The sequence below is a fragment of the Synchiropus splendidus genome, chromosome 4, assembly GCF_027744825.2.
Source record: "Synchiropus splendidus isolate RoL2022-P1 chromosome 4, RoL_Sspl_1.0, whole genome shotgun sequence".
Lineage (NCBI taxonomy): Eukaryota > Metazoa > Chordata > Actinopteri > Syngnathiformes > Callionymidae > Synchiropus > Synchiropus splendidus.
The window spans coordinates 30,887,708-30,910,866 of record NC_071337.1 but is presented as its reverse complement, the minus strand read 5'-3'; the positions used below and the strand labels follow the sequence as shown (position 1 = coordinate 30,910,866).

Here is a 23,159-nt window from a genome sequence, read left to right as displayed (position 1 = left end):
GTCAACATCGTGAGAAGTGACTAGTCTGTCTAGTAACTATTAATTAAACACTTAAAGTAAACATTCAACATATGAATGCTGACAAATCTATGAAGGAAACACATTCACTGATTTATATGAGCCAGATGAGCAAACCAGGAACCTCAACGGGTTGTGGCGAAACTACAGTCACATGACGTAAATCACATGACTTCCGCACACATGGTACAGCCTCTGTTCACTGATTGGCCGATGGAGTGGGATCGCTGCTTCCGATTGGTTCGTTGGTTGTAGAGAGAAACTGCGCTTCATTTCGTTGCTCAGTTATGGGAACGTGTGTGTAGGTTGACTTTGATTTGTCGGAAACCTGTTTTTTTTTGCTTCCAAACAATGAAGGTTGTTTGCCTTATTGCCGCATTTTTGTTGGCAGTCACCGGTAAGACACTGTGCTTACTCCGTGCCTCTGTGCGTGGAGTACTAGCTTGTTGTGGCCTGTGTATCGCAATATTGACCAACGAATACTGATTGTGACATGCATGGTCGCGCGCTCCTGCTGTCAACTTGTAATGTGTAACAAATGTGTGAAGTGATGCGTCGACGAGCTTCGACTTGAACGACAGTCTTAGAAAGGCATGAACTTTCCCTGAATCTTTCTCATGAAGTAATGTTGTTTTTAAGCCACCCAGGGAAAAGCTGTGCCTCCCCTTCCCGAGTTTGGGAGAGTGTATCATGTGAAAGGTACTGACTTTATTTCCTGAGGTGCTCTTTACCTACTGTGATCTGTGACTGATGGCTGTGCTTTCCTATTGCAGGCGAGATCTCTCTACCATATGCTGAGATCAAGGAGCCAATAGAAGCCTGGTTTGACCTGGACGCAAAGTCCAGCAGAGTTGATTACTATCATGGTGAGGGAATGTTTGACAACCTCTTAATTCTGGATGTGTAAAAGTTGCTGTCCCTCTCAGGCCGAACTATGTAACCAAAGCAGAACCAGAGCCTACGAAGAAGTGAAAAGGGCTGATGAGGCGAAAAATCCCATTTTGGGTGGAAATGAGCTGTTTAGCAGTGGTCTCACCTGATTTTAAGGAGTTTTAATACTGTTGTTGTCTGTGAGATGTCAGTTGGAAATGGAAAGGTGTGTTGTCAAACTGTCAGAGGTTTGACCTGTGGGTGACACAAGTTTGCTGAGCCGTCGTTCTGCAATATGAGCATTGATCTTTCAACCTTTGCAATGACATGTGTGAAGCAACTTTCTTTTTTTTGAGGAGTGCATGAAAACTTTTCATGGTGCCTGGGTTGCATGGTGCGTTGGAGAGTCCATTGGTCGCTGGTTCCAGTTTCAAAAAGCTGTTTGACATACAAAATGTTTGTGTGTCAAAACCAGCAAATTCACTGGCCATGTACTGATGCGAGGAGTGCTGTGTTGTCTGAGTGTGATGGGGACGTACTCCACTCCCTCAAGTACAATGCACTGTCACCAGTTATTTTACCGTCAGTCAATTAGAATTATTTGATCAATTGCTAGACTGTAATCCTTAAGGTGCGCTCAGCTTTGCTGTGGTTAGTCGAATTGCAAACCCAGCATGGAAAGCTTATTCGTCAGAATGACTACAGTGTTTTGCTACATGTCAGTGTTTTCCTTTCTTGCTAGGCCAAGTGTCGACTTTCCAGTTGGGAGCTGAGAAGCCGTGGGGTGCCTATTATAAAATCTCCCCAGAAACCACAGAAGTGGAGCTGAACGTCATAAAGTGCTTCCAGTCAAACGGCACAGAGGAGGAAGTTGCCAAGCCTCAGCCGTCCCTGCCTGATGTCCAAGGCTTTCAGGTCTGTGTGAGAGTAGATTGTGTCGCTTCCTCAGACCATGAAGAAAAGCAGTGATGTTCCTCTGCAGTTCCTGAGGATGGAGTATTATGGCGGCTCTCTGTGTGAAGTCTGGCAGAACGTTACCATGATTGGTCACAAGAAGAACACGTACACGCTGTGGGTGTCCCGCTCTGAGAAGAATGCTGCCATCCCGGTCCATTATGAGATGATGGGATACAACACGCTGTTGCACTCACATTATGACAAGTACTTGGTGGATTACGATGAGTTCAGCACTCAAGTTGATCCGAAGAGCTTCTTGCTTCCTGAAGGTTTGTGTTGTCTTGCAGAGATTGACTGTGTCGAAAACCTTATTGATTTTTTTTCCCTGCTTTGTGCAGGTATGACCTGTGGGGGGTTTCCTGGACCTGGAGTGGAGCATCACATGTTGGCCAATCCATTGAAGGAGCTCATTCACACGACCTCCTCAGGGATCCCTCAGCGCATCTTTAACCATTTTAAGGAGAAGTTCCAGCGCCAGTACAGTGATGAGATGGAGCACGAGAAGAGGGAGCACACCTTTCTTCATAATCTCAGGTAAATGCTTAAAAAGATTACATTACTCTTCCCATTGATTTCCTGTTTGTCATAAATATTAAAAACTTGAATCCATGTTTGTTGGTACGACGCACAACCTTTCGTCTGATCAACTCTTTGGCAGATATGTCCACTCCAAGAACAGAGCCGGTCTTTCCTTTTCGCTCGCACTGAACTCCCTGGCAGATCGCACTATGTCGGAGCTGAAAACGATGAGGGGAAGCAAACGTGGGAAGACTCCAAACCGAGGCCTGCCCTTCCCCAGAGCACTCTACAGAGACGTTGTGCTACCTGACTCAATGGACTGGAGACTTTTCGGTAAGCTTTTTTTTTGACTGACCGTTGACTTGTAGTGCCAAGTCCAGGATCAGGATTGTGTGAGTGGTATGTTTTTATTTGCAACCAGATAAAAACATATAGATCATATAGATTTTTATGTGCGCTGGAGAATGGGCTTTCTATGTGTACATTTTGTTTGTTATTGTTGTTTGGGGGGCATTGGGGTCATGGCCTGACATTTGATAAGGAGGTGGTGATGGGGAAGAAGAGAACTCTGAAAGGGTTGAGTCGCATCGTTTTTTGGCTTAAGCACCGCCAGAAGCCCCAACTGGATCAGTCCGATCCGATGGTTATGAAGCTTCTCACCAAACTCCATCCACTTTTGAACACTTTAGATCACCCCTCAAGTTCCTTTATGGAAAGACTGTCGGGTTTTGTTACTGACATAGAAACTGTTGATTTCAGGGTTTGAAATCCAGACCATCTGTGGGTGTCATCTTTTACTTTCATTATCAAACCGTCCGATGATCGCTCATCTCAGTTTTCATTCACCCATTGCTTTAAGTCAAGTAGCAGTCTCATTCAGTAAAAGGGATGTGATTCGCTATATATGTATGTATATATGCCTCCTGTGAAAAATCTCAGCGGAGGGAGACTCCTCCCTAGGAGGAAGTAGGAAGCGTTCCACCATTTTCTAAACATTGCATTTGCCTTCAATGCATATTGACCCACATAATTATATTATTATATTATATCATTACATTATAATATATCTTGCTGGCTCGCATGCTTAGTTCACTTGCCAAACTAGTTTGAAATTAGATCATTAGCTGGCTTTTATTCTATTATTATTATGCAATCTCAATTGTTGTAAAAAGTAGATTTTCATAATTCTTTCCTGATCTACGCAGGTGCAGTGACCCCAGTGAAGGACCAGGCCATCTGTGGGTCCTGTTGGAGCTTTGCCACCACTGGGGCAATAGAGGGCGCCCTCTTCCTCTCGGTGAGAACAACTGTCTTTTCATGCTGTCTCGAGCTGTTGTGCAAAATCAACAACAAAGTAACAACTATTCTAATGTTGAACTTATCAGTGTATGACATGTGCAGGTTGCCTGACACCCAGACTCGTGTGATTATAGTTTTTTAAATTGTGTTATGCATAATATGACAACCATATTGACCGCTCAAAATGTGGTTTAACTCATTTGTTGTCCCGATGGTCCTGGTGCCTCAGCAGTTAGTCGACTATGTTGACTAGTGTTTGCTGCGCTATAACAAAGACCCCTATTTTGGTGTTGAGGCCGCTATTTGTTATTGTGTATGGTTGCATTTTAATGGTTGTCACAATGCTGAATATGGCTTCATTGAAATGTATTTAATTTGTTAAAATGTTTGATTTCTAATGCATTTGATAGTTGAGATTTTAGAATTGAAATTTGATTTAATGGGCCTTAAATACATATTGAATGTCCTGGAACTTTCATGCATGTAGGCCAGATGAGACCAAAATGTGCAGTTCTTTGTGAAATTAAAGTTTGAGAGAATCAGCTTCAACACTTTTGGTTTAGGAACTATTAATGCTCGATGCTCGATGCTTTTTTATGCCATGTTTTCTCTTCAACTCTAGAGTTGCAAAAGGTTTCATGACTCAAGAAGTGTGTTTTTTTGTGTTTGTTTCAGGCATCCCCACTCTTTACCCATTGTCTTTGTCTTATCTTTGCACCAGTATTTCTTGCAACCTTTTTTGACAGAAAAATAACAGAAAGTTACAAAAGCTTCTCGGACATTCACAACACAATATATAGCACATCTTTATCATCACTGATTTTCTGACAGGATTTTACCCGACATACACTAAACCATTCAACTGAAAGAGTCCTGTCTTCATTTGGTATAAGAAAAACTCATGTGATAATGCAGTAACTGGTTATAAAGTCTGTGTTTGTAGTTTCCTGACAATGGTACTTTAAGGCTTTCCTGCTTTCACAATTGGTCCGTGCATAATTGATGTGTTTTCCTCAGTTCCTCTGTCTGGGCCACTCCAAGGGCCCCAGAGCCCCATTTCTAGGTTGTCATGTGCAGAGTGTAAGGAATGTCCCAGAAGTGAATCAGACTCTGCACTTCCCAGGTGATCTGCTGATGCCAGACAAAAGTGTCTTTATTATTATCATATTGCACCAGATTGTCTTGGCTTTCAGCTGCGTTTAAAACCAAACACAAGTGCCAGTGAAGTTTGAGAGCCCACATCTGGGTCAGTATATGTTCAAGCTTCCTTCAGACGTTCACTCACCCATGTGCATGAGTAATTGAGTTGACGGTCAACTTTGCATCGGCCTTCTAAGAAGTGAAAGCTCAAACAAATTCCTTTTACTGCGACACCCAGCAACTCAACCCTTGACACTTTGCGGTATTATGGGATGGTTGGCACCCCATTGAGGGGACCGGTCTCTGTTGACGCCTTCACATACACATGTTGTTTTCACCCTTCCACCACTGCGGCTTGTTGTGAATGCATTATAAAACTGTCGCTCTTCTTCTGAAATATTCTTGTATTTTATTTTTGGTGTTTTACACCTGTATAGGAATCATTCACAATATCAGTAATGTAAGTCCAGTGTATTTGGGTCAAGAATCTGTCTGCCAGCAGACTCTAATGAAAGGTAAACCATCCACAGTAATCGTTCTTCCTCTCACTAACTGTTGAAACTCTAGGTGGTGCTGGCGCAAGCAAGAGCGTTGCAAGACTGTAGCACGTGTTTCTCTGTCCCGTGTTTTCTCTCTCATTTTCACTATTTTATTTCTGTCTTGCTTCTATGGACCTGGTTGTAATCTGACCCGGGGCCTCTGGCCGTGGTTGGCCCTAATCTAAAGTCTCTTTTTAGACGTATGTGACATTGCTGTCAAATTAGCTGCTGCTTTCTTTTGCTCTGTAGCCACACAAGTTTTGGGGATCCTGTGTTTGACTTCAGTGAGGAGCAGTCAACTGTTAAACAGATGTTTGTGGAGAATGCCTGTTGTGTTCAGACAAAGTTGAAGAGCAGGGAAGTCACAGCACTCATTTTAAAGTTGGGAGCTTAACCTTTCTGCTCTGCGTATACAAGGTGACTTGATCAGGACCTGGAACGTTGGGCAGATAAAGCAGAGAAGAGCCTGTCATTGAACTGCCTAATGCCATGTGGCTCAGCTGTGGCTCGCTTCCACAAAGTGTATCGAGATGTTTTATGGCGTACAAGCTAAGCATGAAAGAGTGGACAACCAATTGTTTCCTATTGGTTTACCAGCAGGTAATGATACTATTCTTTCTTCTCTGTACTTGGTTTATCCTACTTTGTGGGGACAAATTCTTGACAAATCACTTCCTTGTGAGGACTGTATGACATTGTGTGTACATTTGGCTGGTCCCCATGAGGTTAAGCCTCAATTTGAGGAAGAAGACTTCAAATAATGAGGTCATTATCATTTGGTTTCAGTTTGGTTCAGAGTCATGGTTAAGGTGAGCCATGTGTTTTGGGTGGTTAGGTTTAGGGTGAGAGGCTGGGGAAAGGGTTATGGCAATGAGAAACCTCACAATGTCGCCACGGGGACAGGAAAACAAGCAGGTGTGTGTCAGTGACTAAATGGTTATGAGTTTGTGCTAGACTAAACTACAAGCAAATTAGAGGGTGTTTTGACCATGAGTAAATCTAACACCACGGTTTCCTCCAACTCTCAGACAGGTTCCCTGCAGGTCCTGTCGCAGCAGATGCTGATGGACTGTTCCTGGGGTTTCGGGAACAATGCCTGCGATGGAGGGGAAGAATGGCGAGGCTACGAGTGGATCATGAAGCATGGAGGCATCGCTACGACTGAGACCTATGGGCCATATTTGGGCATGGTGAGAGATTGAACTGTGAATGTTGTCATGCTAAAAACACATTGATAAGCCAAAGAATACTTTTATTTGCAGGCATCAGTATTTGTCAGAGATGCGAAACAAAAAAAAACAAATCATACCAAATGTGTCTTCTTTAAGTACTGAAATCTGTGCGTGGAACTTGATTGAAATAAAATTAAATAATGAACATGGTGATGAACATATTTCACTATCTAACACCAGAATGATCTAATTTTAGTTGAGTCTGTTGTCATGAGCTTAAACATCAGGGTGGAATTGCTCCAGTGATGAGTTCAATTCTTTGCTGCATGAAGCACACATAACTATTCTGTCCCAGTCCCAGCCCAACCGGAAATGCACTCAGGCAGCTATGCTGAAGCCCTCTGCCCCAGGTCATAAGAAACCCATAATCGATGCCATCAGCACAAAGAAATCTAAAACTTAGCACCACAATACATGAAGAAAAATCACAGGCTGTCACAAGTTAAAAACAACAGGCATCAGGTCCAGGTCATACAAAGGAGCGTGTAGAGCTGCAGTTGTGTCCGGTATGGCTTCAACTTTTGCAGGACTGTAAAGGTCACAAGAGGTTGCCATCAAGCCCACATAATCAACAGGATGTGACTTGTCTTTTTTATGTGGCCAACCCAAAGTCCAATCCAGCATCATTAAATGGGTTGCTGGCTGGCGACATTCCAGCAGGAGACATTCCTGCAGAATCTATCCCCCATCTCGTCTTCGGGGTTCTGATTATCAGCAGATAACTTTGAAGTCACTTCTCACTCAAAACCTTCCCTCAACAATGAGCCTTTCCCACCCCCACAAAACCTTTGATACACCTAGGTTGGTGGCGTTTTTCTCCCTCTGTCCAGTAAACATTCCAAGTCTTCTGATAAGCCCAGAATCTTCCCTATTCCCCTCTCCTTGCCTCACTTCCTGCAGCAGATACTCGCTGCCCACAAACTAATATTTCCTCAGAAAGACAGATGGTTCGGAGTTCTGCTCCTCTTTGGTGATTAATTTACTTACCATGTGTTTACATGAAAGGTTTGTGTTCAGATTTATTGTTTTTATCACAGGAATTGTGTTTAAAACAGTAGCTGGATTATGTTCCCATGTTGTTTTCATGTTTTACATAAGTGGTACTCGCCACCAAATCAAACATTCAATGAGTACTGCATTAACAATGACACGTTTTTATGGGGAGAGATTGAACTGTGTTTTTCTTGCATAGGCCAAAGGTCACACATCTTCATTAGCTTTATGTGTGCCTTATCTTTCCTTGCTGAAAGTTGTTCAGGGCCTCCTTGACACGGTGGGTCTGCCCCCCATCCTCTACTGCCCAATGACAGTATTTCAAAGCCACCATGTGATTTTGATATGTGTTCAACTTCTTTACACCTTGTGTTCTCAAGTAAAATTCCTATGAGTTTTGAGAATTTGGGCGAATATTCATTTATGCAGTGAAGTTCATTCTTGCTGCAAGATTGAGAGGGAGCAGCACTCAAAATCTCAAAACCTGTTCTTTCAACAGACCTAGACATTTTTAGATGCATAAAACCATCTTGTGGTAGTTTAAATGCTTGGTCTGCTGCAGTACTTACAGGAAGGAACTCACTTTCAGTTCTATTTTCTTCATTTGAGGATTAGTTCAATATGTTTGAGCGTTATTAGTTACAGTTAACAGCTTTTAATTCACTGACTGGATACGTTCTCAGCAAAATGAGGTGAAAAAAGGACTGTCTTTCTCTGACCTTGAATTAGTTGAGCCAGAGTTTCTGATCGTTGGAGATCTCCGTATCACCTGAGATGAAGATGATGGCAGTGTGATTTATCGGGATGCATTTGTGCTTCTTCTCCGGACAGAATGGATTTTGCCATGTGAACGCCTCCCAGCTGGTGGCGCGTATTCAGAGCTATACAAACGTCACATCCGGTGACACAGAGGCACTCAAGATTGCCATCTTCAAGAACGGCCCTGTAGCTGTAGGCATCGATGCATCACACCCATCATTTCTGTTCTACAGCAACGGTGTTTACTACGAGCCCAAGTGTGGTAGGTGGAGTTGAAGTGGATGTTGTCCCAGCTTATTCTTCCTCCAGTGAAGGCTGAACTCTTTGTCAACAGGTAACACTCCTGACGATTTGGACCATGCTGTGCTGGCAGTGGGATTTGGAACGCTGAATGGAGAACCGTACTGGTTGATCAAGAACTCCTGGTCCACGTACTGGGGTAACGATGGCTACGTGTTGATGTCTACGAAGGACAACAACTGTGGTGTTGCCACGGCAGCCACTTACGTGACCCTGGCTTAAGTGTGTGCCTCTTGTGCTGCTGAGATGTGAGGGGCTAAATGTGAAATTTAAAATGTTGCTTAATCAGGGAATCATCAAGCTTTTTTTCATTCTGAAAACATTGTGGTGCGTACAATCGCACAGTGCCTTTCACTTTTTTGAGGCACGCAGTATAACAAATCTGCGCTTTACAGACTTTCTGGAACATGGCTACACTTCAGCAGCAACAGCTCATCCACAGTCTCATTGGAGTCTGAGCATGGTGGCAGGCTGTAGATTTCATCTGACCCAAATAAATGTGCAAAAGTGTGTATAGTAGTCACAAGTTTATTGCTGGCGCACAAAGAATCAACATCTGCTTGACTGGTCAACAGGTCTTGGCATGCTTGTGCCACGACAACAGTGGCATGAATCGCTTCCGTTCACTCTTCTCGTTGGTGTCTGGCTACTGTTCCAGTGAAGTCATGTGAGACATGGCATTTGTGCGACAGCGTTGATGAGTAAATAAATGAGGAGTAACATGGTTTAAAGACACAACGGAGCCCTTTGTGTTTCAGTCATCACAGTTCCGAAGACAGTATATTTAGAAAAAACACTTCACGCACCATTAAAAAGTCACATTTCACATGCTTCACATGAATCATCTCATAATATCCGCACAAAAGTCTCTGGCTACATCGGCATTTCAAAGGCAGCATTTGACATCGTTGAACATTAATTCATGCAACTAAGGTCTACATCAAATTTAAAAGAGATGTCGGAGGTGATAGCAGAATTTGCATGGATTCCGTTTCACAGTTTATAGACACATCCATGAGCAGTGTTACTTCATTACAAGCACAAAATATTGTAAACCATTAACAGTACAAAGTCTGGACCTTGTCTCTTGGGTGTTCCGGTGTACCGAGGCCTTCTGAGGTCAAGCTGGGACACCTGTTTCTGTGGTTCTCCCAGTTCAGGAAGAGCATCTGTATTAACTCAAATGCTCTACACTGCGTTCCCAAAGAACAAATTAACCGATTCCAGTCACGCTCTTCATGTCCCCACCTTTTATGGGAATTATGTCACACATTGACAGACAGACGGCGAAATGAAGCAGACTCTCATGTCCACTTTTTGAAGGTAATGTTTTCCTCACATGAAAATCTCCCTGTTACTCCCTCCCAAATTAGTCGGTCAATCTGGACAAGTAACTAAGACTTGCCGGACATCTGCCTTGATAGGTCAGTATAGTGTTAATAAACTATAACTCTGTGTCGAACAACAAAAACATATGTACTGTGGACCTGTGGCCTAGGCCGAGTCAGGTGAGCTTGTCGGGCTTTATCTGTGTCTGGTCAACTTCTATTTCGAAATAGAGATAAGTAGAAAACAACTGGTTTACCAGAAACAGTTCCACTTTCAGATTATGACATGAAATAACGTGGAAGTTGTGCATATCACTTTTGGAAATTCATTCTCAGTGACGTGACTGATAAATTGAGGAATGAAATCAGGTTTATGAGAACAGAGAGAACTGCTGCTGGAACGCAATGCTACACATTAAGTAAAACAACCAATGGTCTTTGTTGTTTAACAGTCGTACTAGAAACATGATTTTATCAAATGTTTACGATGTTCTTTTGTAAATCTAAATTGAAAATGGATCAAATGCATTGTTAGTTAACGATGAATGGGCAAAGTTCCTTTTTCTAAATTGAAGTTTCCCCTTCAGGTTTATTTTTGGAGAAAGAATGATTTTACGGGAGAATTAAGACGCGTTGGCTCATGGCAACAGTAAGTAGAGAAACTGACATGCCACACTTCAAGAATACAGTTAACCACTTAAAGTTAAGACTCACTTTGAGTGAGTGCTCAGAATACATGTTTTTCAGTAAAAAACAAAAACCCATGGTCATGTGGACAGCCACTTAGAAACCAGGGCAGGGACTTTTCAGAGATAAATTTTGACTAACTACAGACAAGAAGGAAAACATTTCAAAAACTTGAGGAGGGAAGCATAGTATGAATGTATAAAAATTGAAGAGCAAGTACAAACACACTCATAAGTGTGAAACAGACTGCATGTGTAGAAATAGAACCCTGAAGAGCTTTGCTTGAAATCAGCTGCTATATATTCCTGGTGTAAACTGGAGGGAAGAAAGAGAGGGCTGTTGATTTACCTGAATGCCCGTTTTGTCTGCATACGTGAGCGTGTAGGCAAGTGTGGTCATTGGTCTTTGCATAGAGCTCCTTATAGAAACGTTCAACACCCTTCATTGAGAAGTATCGGCTTTCTAGAATAGACGGAATAATGGAACGTTTGTGTCTTCTTTCGATGGATGCTCAGCTTTGGCTTGATAGAGGCTGCAGCTCTGGTTTCAGCACCGCATCTTGGCACATCTCTGGGTCTTCCTTGTTTAAGGTCGTGCTGTAGACAGAGAAATCCATGAGCATGCACCACATCCAGGATTAGAATGAGCAACCTAGCCCTCTGTTGCAAGTCAAAAGACAGAACTAGACAGAGACTAAAGATATGTATCATACTTTGGATCATAAAACAATGAAGTGCTTTTATCCTGTTCAATAATGGAAAGGGTCACGTGTGAGCTAACAAGAGTTAGAGAGGTGACCGCTCGCTCCCTGAGACAGGCTTGACTAATGACTGCATAACCTTGATGTGGCGGAACCTTCTCGTGAGAATTGCCTCGGCCTGCTGTTGACGTACTGCAGTCACACCCACTGCTTCTGACCGTCAAAATAAAAACTTTCACAGCCAACAGATGAATTAGGGCGATCAAACTGTCTTGGGAAAAGTGCAACAATAGTGTCACATGAAGTGGGTCAAGAGGTTACAGAGAGCTGAATATAATCCATCCATCGTCTACCCCTTATGAGAGGTAGGGTCAAAGCCGAGGTGTTCCCAGACCAACCAAGAGACAGCCTCTGCTGAGTTAACAAGGTGCTTGCGCCACCTCTACTGGCTTCTCTTGCGTCTCTGCAAAATGGCTTCTCTAAGGCAGAGTCCAACCATCCAGCAGAAATCCTAGGTACACTTCAGGTAAGATCCGTCTTCCAGCCTGAACAGGACATTCCACCATGGTTTTGAATTTTGAGGAGCTGCTTCTGATCCAGGCTACTTCTTATTTGACTGCTTCAGTCTGAGACAGCCAGGAGCACCACATCATCTGCAATGAGCAGAAAGACCACCAAACCAAGGATCATCTCCTTTCATCAGGCACAAACACCCTCGCAGCCACAGGTCACGCTAGTGAATGGGCAAAGCTCTGCTGGAGGTAGAAGCTGACTCTTTCCAACAGAGGCTGAGACTGAGACTGAGGCATTCCTGTTACATGTTTGGGCCCAACAGGTCCATCTGGCAGCATAGTAGGCCCAACTCACCACCAGGTTGTGACCAGTTGAGCTCAGCTGCCCTATTCAACTGAATGTCTAAGATATGTGGCCTGGAAGCACAACCAATAGGAACTGGCCTCCTAAGTTCCAAGTTAGAAGACCTATAAGCAAAGCCACCCCAGCTCTTTCGGAATCAGAAAAACTTTATTGATCCAGAGAAATTGCTTTTGCCTCTCAGTGTGTTGAGATTCTCCAGCACTTTCCAGCCTCACAAAACTGCTCACGCTCCTCCCTGGCCAGAGAGGTGACATTCCCACAAAGTAAAAGACAGATGAAGAAACAGAGGGGTCAGACCACCATGGCCTCCAACCTTGACAGGTGCCTAATCCTCACGGCACCCGACCTTAACGAACCCCATGTGGTGGGCACATGAGATACAGTAAATCAACAGCTACTTCCTATTGATGACGGAACACATGCTAATGTTTTTATTGTCCTTTTCTTTGTACAGCTCACTGAACCACTAAACCATAATCTCCAGCTAAAAAGATTTTCCTCATAAGCCCAGTAGGACTTATTCAAACAGCTGCTTCCATTGCTTCAAAACATGACAAGTCTTGAAAACACAGCAGAAACATGTTAGCAGGTACCTGGAGTCCCAGTTCTCGGCGTCCTCCACTGTGTCAGGGAGTGGTTTCCCTGCTGTTTCGGGCAGAGCTGTGGCCAAAACAGCTCCAACTAACGGAGCCAATCCGAAGATGATCAGCGGTATAGCGGGGTTATGGTCATGAAGCATGTTGATAATGGGAGCTAACACACCTCCCATCCTGGCAAACATGCTGGACGTGCCAATGCCTGTTTGTCTAAGACACACACATGTCACCGAATCTCCTCTCAGTGTTGGAAGACAGAAGAAACTCACACCTGAATGTTAAGATGAATGTTGTACCTTAGCACAGTGGGGAAGATCTCAGCGGTGTATACATAGATGACAGCGAAGGAGGCTGTGATACCAAACTTTCCCACCATTGCAAGACTGGTGAGGACAATGGGATGCTCTGGAGAAACATGAGAGACATGTTCTATAAAGACAGAGACACACAACAGCCACGACCCACTAGTTGGCTGAAGTTGGATTGGAAGCTGTCATTAGTCTTACATTTACATTTATAACTATTTTGAGTCAATATTTCATCAGTGGAATATTTCTTCTGTTAAATCCAGGCAAATTGACGTTTTGACAAAAGCATGTGGAAATACTTCATTTCTCAGCAAGGCCAGCATCATCCTACCTTGAGGGACAGTGAGCATGAGCAGACAAGCAAACCCTCCAACAGCCATGAAGCCGCTCTGCGAGAACCGTCGGCTCCATGGCAGGACAAGCAGCACCAGAGTTCGCGCCGGAATCTCCACCAACCCGAAGACAAACTGGGTCAGGTAGAGGTTGGTCCCCATCCGAGACGCCCCAAGAGAGAGTCCGTAGTACACCAGCACATTCACAAACCTGGGATGTGATGACCATCGTGGAGGGGGACATGTCACTCAATCGCTCATGCTGTCGCTGGAAACTGTGATAACATACCACAGGTAGAACAAGATGATGCTTCGCTTTCTCATCTGAGGTGTCCGGATCAGATCCACAGCCGAGTGGCTTTGCTTCTGCCCCGCAAAATTGTCACACTTCTCCACCTGATGAGTGCAGGGGGACACTTTCAACAACAAGTCTCTCACTGAAAGAAGCACACCTCACTTCCTTATCATGACGGAAGCAGCCAGCAACCCACCAAGGGTACATTAGTAATTCAATTATTAACATATCATAACCATAATACACTCTGTATTCATTTGTGTTTTCGCAGCATATTAGCACATTATTAAACATTCTTAAGTACTTGTTTGCATCTTGTTCAGCATGACTATATTCCAACCCAGAGGTCACTCTAAGCAACTTCATATTAAAGGTTAAATGGTTATGTTCCCCCAAATGAAGTGTCATAATAATAAGAAGAAGAAAAAGAAGAAGAAATAATGCCATGATAAAGGAACATTGAAACTTGGTTTACAGTTAAGCCATAGTTACGCTTCACAATAACAGTGAAAGATGCCATAAAATGCAAGCCCAGACAAAACAGAATAGATGACAATAAAGTAATTGAACAACTTTGAGAACTGACATCACATAAAAGGACGCCAGGGCGAGATGGTTGAAATTAGGAGTCAAATGTTAAAATCAATTCTAAAATGTGCAGAAAGCAGTTGGAGAGCAGCGAGAATGACAGGATGCCTTCTGTTAAGACCAATGAAAAGCCTGACATTGGTCCAGTTAGAAGAGGGAGGAAGCTGACTGTTTGCTTTTATCTTATATGATCTTATCAGATAAGAGACCAGAATTTATGGCCTTAAACCTAAGTATGAGGAGCTTTTCCTGCAAATCTCACCCCAACCCAAGGGAGGAATTTTTGAAACTTGTAATTTTTTTTAGTTTCTTCTACTTATTCCAAGGCAAGTGGAGGGACACTGAACAAATTCAATGGCTTTGACCAGCCATATTGATGACAATAATGAATATGACGTAAATTGGATACAAATGGTTTCCACTAACCCAAATATCATTTTCAACATCGTTCTTTCAAAACCACCAAGCCTTTGTCCAGACATTATGGCATTCATTGTTTCTGTAGAAGGTAGATGTTTTGAGTACGCTCACCTGAAGCGAAGGAGGTAGAACCCGGCCATTGACAAGCGCTGCCTTGCGGAGCAGGGCGATGGCTTCCTCCCGTCTGTCGTTGGCGAGTAACCACCTTGCAGAGTGTGGAAGCACCCTGCCGGAGCAGAGATGACCAAAGATAGCAGAGGAGCGGTGTTTGGACAGAATCAAGGACAAGAATGGGGCTCCAGTTGATGGATCACTTACCAAATATAGAAGATAAAAAGGAAACCCGGGGCTGATATGGCCAACTGCAGCTTTCTCCAGTCACGTATCAGATACGCAACACCAGCCAGCAGCATGTAGCCCAGGCCAAACGCATAGTCGGTGGTGATGCCAGCAAGCATACGTCTCTTGGTGCATGTCCATTCGGTGCCTGGGAAGAAAGTGCAGGACATGGGGAGGAGAAGGCAACGTGCAAAGGAAAAGAGGGGCAAGGGTCAAATCAAGGTGGTTGGTTTCGGAGTGAGGTGGAGGAGAAAAGTGTGGAGGATTCGTGTTCTGGGTTTTGGGGAATAGCACAACGCAGGAGAGATCGTTAATCTGGGAAAGGATTTGTTTCCCCTCATTCCAGTTTCAATACAATAAAACGATAAGTAAAAGCAATCACTTTCAAATTCTTTTTTTCTAAAAGCACCATTTACTCAAGACCAACTAGCAAGGAGTCGGACCTGTCCAGACAGGGGGAGACTCTTGGCTCTGTCCTATTGTGGGTGCACAGGTAACAATGGCTGATTCAAGCCTGATAAAGTGTGGATTAGTACCTCAGGACTTTTGATTGTCTACTCCCTGGAAGACAAAACAGATTGGAATGTCACCTCTCGAGTGGGTCAAGAGCTCCAGGCTTATTTACTGTCTGGCTTACGTTAGCGCACAGTAGGGGCTCTGCAACCAATTTCCTCAAGACGTGCCAGGACCCGTGCATGTAGGAGGGTATGGCTATTCTATCTGGAGTTTTTCCTACTTGAACAATTCAGGAGAAACCCCCTTCCAGTCAAAAGAGAAGCTGTTTTTAACACCCAAAATGAGGAATGCAAGTTATGCTTGAAAGGCACCAGAAGTAACGGTCCCAAAAGGTCCCAATAAAAGCGACTGACCTTGGCTGACTAACTTGTGCAACAGCTGCTGCTGACATTCATCACACGAAGCTCCTCAACAACCATTTACCTTAACATTCGTCTGTATAAAGTAAGCTGGGGGTCTGTTTCACATGCAACAATATGAGCATCACTGATGGCTCTCTGTTATCCATATTCCTCTCACCACCTCTTTTACACTGCTCACCATCTCCTCTCATTAAAGCTGCAAAACTCTTTCCAGCGCTCTGGGAACCAACCAGTCAGTGACGCAGATCAGTTAGAAAACTGCGGCTATAAACTTGCACCAACCCTTGCCTCCAAGTATTTAACAGCAGCTGCCCATTTTTCTCACGATCCCACGAAGAACATCGCACGTGGTGAACGCATCAGGTTTCAACAAACCGCAGAAATTCCTCTGGTAAATCAACGGCAAGAACAAATCAGACGATTCGAATTTAAAATGGAAAACAGACATACTTTGGTATCACTCTATTCCCACATCAAAGTTTATACATAGCAAAAAATAAGTGGCAGGAGGCCCATCGTGGCTTTTGGGAGACTTCATGTCATGAGCCATGTGACGTCAACATCTGGACCATCAAACATTCTTTCCCAGATGCATTTCATTAAGTATAAAGTTTCTTGCCTGGCTGCTGAGCAAAGAGACAGACAAAGCCATTGCATCCGACACTGAGTAGTGCAGCTCGAGCAAAACATCAAAATCTTACACTCACAGATTTGACTGCTCTTATAGTTTTTGCAAGAATGAAATGACAATGCTCCCACACTTGGCCATTGAACTGTGGTTCCTTTTTACACCAGCCCACTGCTCCTCTGTGCTTTAAGGGGAGTATCCACATTAAAAGAATGCAGCTTTGAAAATGTAATCAGACCATCCTCCTCCATAACTCTGAAACACAATCTCTTTGTTACCCAGCACCAAATGTCAATTTAGTTCAAAGAAATTATTATCAGTTTCCCTTCAAGGTCGGAGCAGAACACTGTGACAGGTATGACGACAGATTAAAGATATTTTCTTATCTAGCTTGAAAAATGTCATAGAGCTCTCATACAATGTCTGAAGAGAGAGATTCTAATGCCGTGAGAGTACTGACTTTCGACCGACATCAAAAGTTACTTTGTGTGACACAAAGTAGCCAACTACAAAGCTGATGGCGGGTTCGACCGACCATTTCGTAGTGCAAATGATAACCAATAATCATTTTCACAAGCAAATAACAACATGACAAACGCAGTCAAAACACACATCATTATTTGTCACTTTTATAATTACATACAGCATATGTGTGATCCAGGGCATGAGGTGTATGAAGCGTCCCAGAAAATAACTTTGATCTCCCCATAGACTTCCATTCATTTTTTTTCTGATCTTTGGTCCCATGGAAGAACCGTAAGGGGTGGAGACTCAGGCGCCCTATACATCGCATGTAAATACCACATATTGCACCTTTATCGCAGCTAAGTGGGTCAGACATGCTGTTAGGCACTTCTGGAAGACACAAACCATGATACGCTCAGCTGATAGACCGACCTTTTTGGTGTGAAGAAAATCTTTGCATTACACATAATGTGTATAAGTTAAAGCTTCCAGGACCAGTCATCATTTTTTCTTTTGCGGCTCCCAACAATGAAGATGATTATTCCAAGTGTGTTTGACTTCTGACAATCTTTCTCTGCTACTTACCTAGCACAAAGGCGTTGATGATGATTCCAGAGATCGTCATTCCCACAACGAAGCGAAGCATGGTGTAGACTGTGAAGCTGGGAGCAAAGGCCACAGCAACCCCAAACACAGTCTGAAGAGCCAGCGACAGCAGAAGCACAAACCGTCGTCCATATCTGCCACAAAAATGAAGAGGGCACAATAACAAACAAGCGGAGGTCAATGAAGAATGACAACAGTGTGATTGTGCTTTTGGTGTGGAACAATGTTCATATTTTTTCCCCACCAAAGATCATTTAGCCAACTGCTCAAGCAGAATGGGAGTGTGTAACTCAAGCCTTTGCTAAATCTGCTGGCAACCATATACCCAGATTTCCAGCTGAGTCTGGCCTCAGAGCCCTGCTTTGATACTTTCAGGCACGTAGTCTGGCTGGACTCTTCCTGCATATACCACATTGGACCCATGCTGTGCCAAATTCATCAATGACAGTACCGATGTCACAGTCCCTCTGTCAAGGGTAGAGAAACCAATAATTCTTTCAGAAGGAATGCAAGGACCATGTGACTCTCACCATGCGTGGGAGCACAAATGTTTGTATATAACTCTACCGCCAAGTGAAGCCTTCTATAATTGTGCCGAGGCCGGTAAATAACGCATCAGCTGCGACTGCGTTGAAAAGCCTTCAAGAGAAATGTGATGCATCCAGTGTGAGATATCTCACTCTACAGGAGGCGACATGAAGTGGCGTCAAAACAGAAAGAAATCAAGACGCTTACCTGTCAGCCATCGCACCGAGCACCACTGAGCCCACCAACAGGCCGGACATGTAGATGGAGGAGCTGAGACTGTTCAGGCCGGCTCGGTCGCACACCAGGTCCCACTGTGGAATTCATGGAAAAGACAGGACTTCAGCTTTTAATAATAATTACAAGGGGAAACAAAAGTTGAGAATGTTTTGGGTCTGAGTATCTTTCATAATTACACTAAATAAGTAAACAAATATTGATTTTCTTCATACAGACATTCAAGGCTTCATGAAACAATGTTCTTATTTTCAGAGCCGACTAGGTGGCTCTAAAATCTTTCTTGATTTGAACAACCAGGAGGTTTCATTGAATTCATCAGATCGTCTTTAAACTGAAAGCGCCACCTACAGAGCTCTGGAAATGAGGACACTGTTTCGTGAGGCCTTGTCAGCCTACAACTACTAAAAGGAAAAACAATAGGTCTCCACAGAGTTGCAAAATAAACAATCCCTTTCTTCGCATGAAGAACTCAGAAATACAAATAAGAACATTCACATTTTAGCATGAACTACAGTTTCCAAGTTTTTCAAATAAACAACATCCTAATTTTTTTACCATGCGACACCTGAAAAGAATTGGATTTGGGTTCTCACAATACTCACAATGGAGCTCTGTTCATGAATGTTTCATGCATACCATTTCATTCATGCATTTCCCTCAGTTCATACACACAAGGACAAAAAAGTAGCAACAGAAGTAAGTGTTTCTTATCTCATTTGTCCTGTGGTTATAAATGACCGCAATAGCAATGGATAATTTTCTTTACACATGCTCAATTTCCTCAACCGAGTAAATCAAAATGTTGTTTTCGATACAGTATATATCAATTTGGCCTATTACTGAACCTTGTGGGACCCCAGAGTTTGCTATGCATTGAAATCACGACAAGTACAGTTTAGGGTCTGTAGAACAGTGATTTATCATCAACTCTGCACAGTTCAGAAAGTCAATAAAGCTATATAAACCTGAAGTGTGATGTCTTCTCCTTCATTCATTTTTTTTTCGAAAACCATATTCATGGCCACTTTACAAATGATACTATATCTATAGAAATAGATGGAGTAATCCGGTATAATGTATCTATAATTATTTTCTTAGGTCCTGATATGAGAACAGGTGAGGTGTGATGTAGGAGTGTGAGTAGGAGAGAAATGACGCTAGGCTTCAGTGCTTGTGGCAGGCCAAAGTGGCTGTGTAAAATGAGGTCTTGTTTCGCGTGTGGAAAAACATCATGTCATCGGTGACAAACCAAGTCTCAGTTTGACCAGCGAGTCACTTCAGTATATCAGGGTTTGGTCCCAGCTACAAAGAGAGTTAGCAAGAAATCACTTCAGAGAGACTGTAAATATCACATTAGCAAGCCAGTTACCGGGTTTGTCAGTCATACACTTCATTCAATATTGTTAATGGATCACTAATGTTCATCCTGCCCGCACTGGTGGTCTGCTGGTTCGAGTTTGCTGCTGTCATCACGGCGTCTTGAGGTCAATTCCTCTTTACGTGTGGACAAACAAAGACTTTGTTGTGTGTGCAGATAATTGTGCAAGTTGTTTACTGATTTCCTTGCTTTGTTGCACAAGGCATGTTAAAGAAGCTCCTCTGTGAGGAGTCGAACGTCTCAACTTCAACTCAAAGTCAGTTTTTGACTCTCTTCCTTATGAGTCAGAGTTGAGTTTTGATCCACTGTAATCTTAATGTGGCCCACCTCCAGATGGAGGAGCCAATTTAAATGACTGATCAGGAACCCACATGTATGTCAGTGATATCTTGACATGAAATTCATTAACACGGCCAGACTTGCTATACACGTTGACAAGAGGCTGTATATAAAAAGCAGAATGCTGACGGCTCAAACGTGGCTTCACTGGTGACTGATGGTGTGTGATGGGTCCATGTTGTGAATGTCTATGTGCTAAATATACACGTTGACTCTACAAAACATATCTTGGGTTATCCCCCAAATTCCTTGCGGGATAACAGGACGGTTAAATGAGGCCGCACATTGTTGGCAGTGCTTTTTTATGATGACTGTGTTCTGTAACTGTTAAATATTAGCTAGTGTGTCCTCTAACTATGGATATAGCAACCTCAAGTTAATCAGTTTTAGGTGAACCGGGGGATGTTTGTCCCAATAACAAGCAACAAACTCCACAAATGAAAAAAATATATGCATCAGATTTCCTGGTAACGTTTTTACATTTGGTAAGAAGGGTCTTCTTTCCAGCATTCTCTTTGGTCAGTGTCCACTTAAATATTGCGACAAAGGCGTAGAAATGATACATAACCTTGACTTATTGATTTATATGACTTATTTCACTTAAACTTTATTTTAGCATCCTTTCTGAGACCATCCTGGATAAACTCTGCACTCACTCGATCACCAACCTGTGCATACACTCAAAGGACGGTGAACCCTCAATTCTACACAACCATGGAAGGAGGACCCTTGTATGACTCTCTCTCAGTACATCCATCAGAGGCCCCTCAAACACATGCCATCTCCAGGGTCCCACATACAGGCGTCAATACAGTACACACAGGGCATCTGTGCAGACCATCCCACCTCAGGCACCACTCACTGCTAGAGCAGAGGCCTTCTTGTCTCAGCTTGGTTAGCAGGACTTTATGCATCTAAAAGATTGAGCAGTATTCTGATTCAGTCAAAAATTCCCCTGGTGTGTGCACGAGTCTGTTGAGGTCAGAGGTGAGATAATATGTGTAGGTGTATTACACTTCATAGTGGCAAGTATTTTTGCAGCAGGCAGTCATGAATTTGATGCTGACAGTATTCTGCATCATATAGCTTTAATGTTAGGAACATCTTTAAAGTTCAGAAATCAAATGTGGCCTGACCTCTGTGACTGTGGTGCTCTCAAAGGTCTCCTTGCTGTACACCCATCCGTGGCTGCATGGGAGAACCTCAGTGTGGTTGTCCTGTGGCCGGACTTTCACTGACACACACTGAAATTCTTGGAGGCTGAAGTTCTGTCGGAGCCCAGCAGAGATCCAGGTCCCATTCTCGGCAATGGAGCTGGAGTTTTCACGGCATCGATGAGGCGGCGTGGCTCCGGTAAACACGCTCGCCATCATGTGGAACGCGAGCAAGATCTGGGGCAAACAGATCCAAATGTATAGAATCTTCTGGTACTTGCCAAACCCGTCGATGGCGGCGAGGATCTGGTCGAAATTCATGTCGGGAGAGAAACTGGGTCGACTTTACAACAAGAAGAAGGTGGTGAATCAACTGAAGACAGTTGTGCAGTGATGCTGCCGCTGGAGGTAAACACCATAAATCATATCCCATGGATCGACATGATCGGTGCGAAAAACGGCAAACACAGGTGTTTATGGTATTAGAGACTGTCGACCAGTTACTGAATGGCAGCCAAACTAAAGAAAAAATCACCAAACTTCCGAAATATTGGAAGAAAACCGTTGGCTTATAAAGTAGACTCCCAGCGCAGCCACGAGAAAAACAGTAAAAACTGAAAAATGTACTAAAAATATACTCCTGAAAAACACATCATTAGTGTCCTGCGTGCTCCCTGACACTCCCTCCTACTATATGTGGTCTTGTCCACGAAGTCCTCCAAAATTGCAGGCGCTTGTTTGGTACACACTCCAGTCCTGGCATGCGAACGCATCCGCGGCGCACAAAATCAACGGTATTGCATTCCTTTAACCCCGAGGAAAGTGACGCTCAAGTCCGGCGGGGGTCCAGTAGGGTCATGATGTCCAATCGGGGAGTCAATCGAGGGAAGGAAAATGTGCGATAAGACTTAAGGGGCAGGGCCACAGCATCCTTACAAAATCTTCCGTTTATGACGCGCAGTCCCGCTGTGACAGACGCACTCCATGTCACTGTAAACACCCACTTGTTTTGTAGGAGCACTGAGGGAGCTAAGTATGTAGGCTGTGTTTAATAAAAGTGTAAGTGCATGGTTATAGTGTTTCGCTTTCCAGCGTTCAAAACAATCGCCATGCTTTTGCGACAGAGCCGCTATTGTGTGGTGCGGCTCTCTGCTTCCACCTGCTGACTGTTTTTGAAACAGCATGCAGACCTTTCGCTGGTAGTTATAAACGGCAAAGAAATGCGTAAATGATATGTTTTAATATCACATGACAAAAATAAAGGGTGGAGAATTAAGACGGTTATCAAAAATGAAACACGAACCACCAGTGTGCCGTTTGCTCTTTGTCTATTGGCAGGAAGAATGATGTTGCTGTTCATCTGATGATGAGCACAAAAGACACTCGCTTCTTCAGAGGAAGTCCAGGCTCCCGCTCCACCTTGCATGTCTTGCAACTAAAATGAGCGCTGTCCAAATAATTTTGGAGAATGCTATGATCTTCTTCCTCTGCTTTCGTTTATTACTCTTTTTATTGACCGTAAAATGGTAGCTGTTCAGCCTATATGAAAAAGAGGCTGCCTGTTTTTTTTATGTACTGTAGAAAATCTTATAAAAAGTCTTATGAAAATCCAAGTCTTGTATCTCACATTCTACATGGGTTTGAAGAATATTTGCAAGAAGAGGCATAAGTAGACTGTTGGATGGCGAAGCCACTCTCAATGGTCTTGCCACTGGTTTTCAGACAAGCTTAGTTCTTTTGCCTCCATAGATCCACCACCTTCCCCTGAGTCTGGTCCACATTACTTTTCAAGCTACATTGCATTGGGTGCAATGAGCATTAAGCTACTTCACTGTGCACAAGTAGCCTTGT

The 23,159-nt window shown here is 43.4% G+C and overlaps 2 protein-coding genes across 2 annotated transcripts; one reads left to right on the top strand and one right to left on the bottom strand.

Annotated features, from left to right (window-relative positions):
- The first annotated feature begins 259 nt into the window (after positions 1–259).
- Positions 260–9,365, top strand: LOC128757584 (digestive cysteine proteinase 2-like). Its single transcript, XM_053862994.1, has 11 exons — positions 260–415; positions 658–717; positions 792–884; positions 1,631–1,803; positions 1,871–2,114; positions 2,184–2,379; positions 2,504–2,697; positions 3,570–3,661; positions 6,371–6,532; positions 8,399–8,588; positions 8,661–9,365. The coding sequence occupies exons 1-11, from the start codon at positions 370–372 to the stop codon at positions 8,846–8,848; spliced, it is 1,638 nt and encodes a 545-aa protein (XP_053718969.1). The 5' UTR covers positions 260–369; the 3' UTR covers positions 8,849–9,365.
- si:dkey-166k12.1 (solute carrier family 22 member 13) lies at positions 9,149–22,203 on the bottom strand. Its single transcript, XM_053862995.1, has 10 exons — positions 21,291–22,203; positions 18,408–18,511; positions 17,652–17,806; positions 15,075–15,243; positions 14,868–14,982; positions 13,743–13,849; positions 13,453–13,664; positions 13,110–13,218; positions 12,811–13,023; positions 9,149–11,237 (listed from the first exon to the last, which is right to left on the bottom strand). The coding sequence occupies exons 1-10, from the start codon at positions 21,627–21,629 to the stop codon at positions 11,153–11,155; spliced, it is 1,608 nt and encodes a 535-aa protein (XP_053718970.1). The 5' UTR covers positions 21,630–22,203; the 3' UTR covers positions 9,149–11,152.
- Positions 22,204–23,159: the final 956 nt, after the last annotated feature.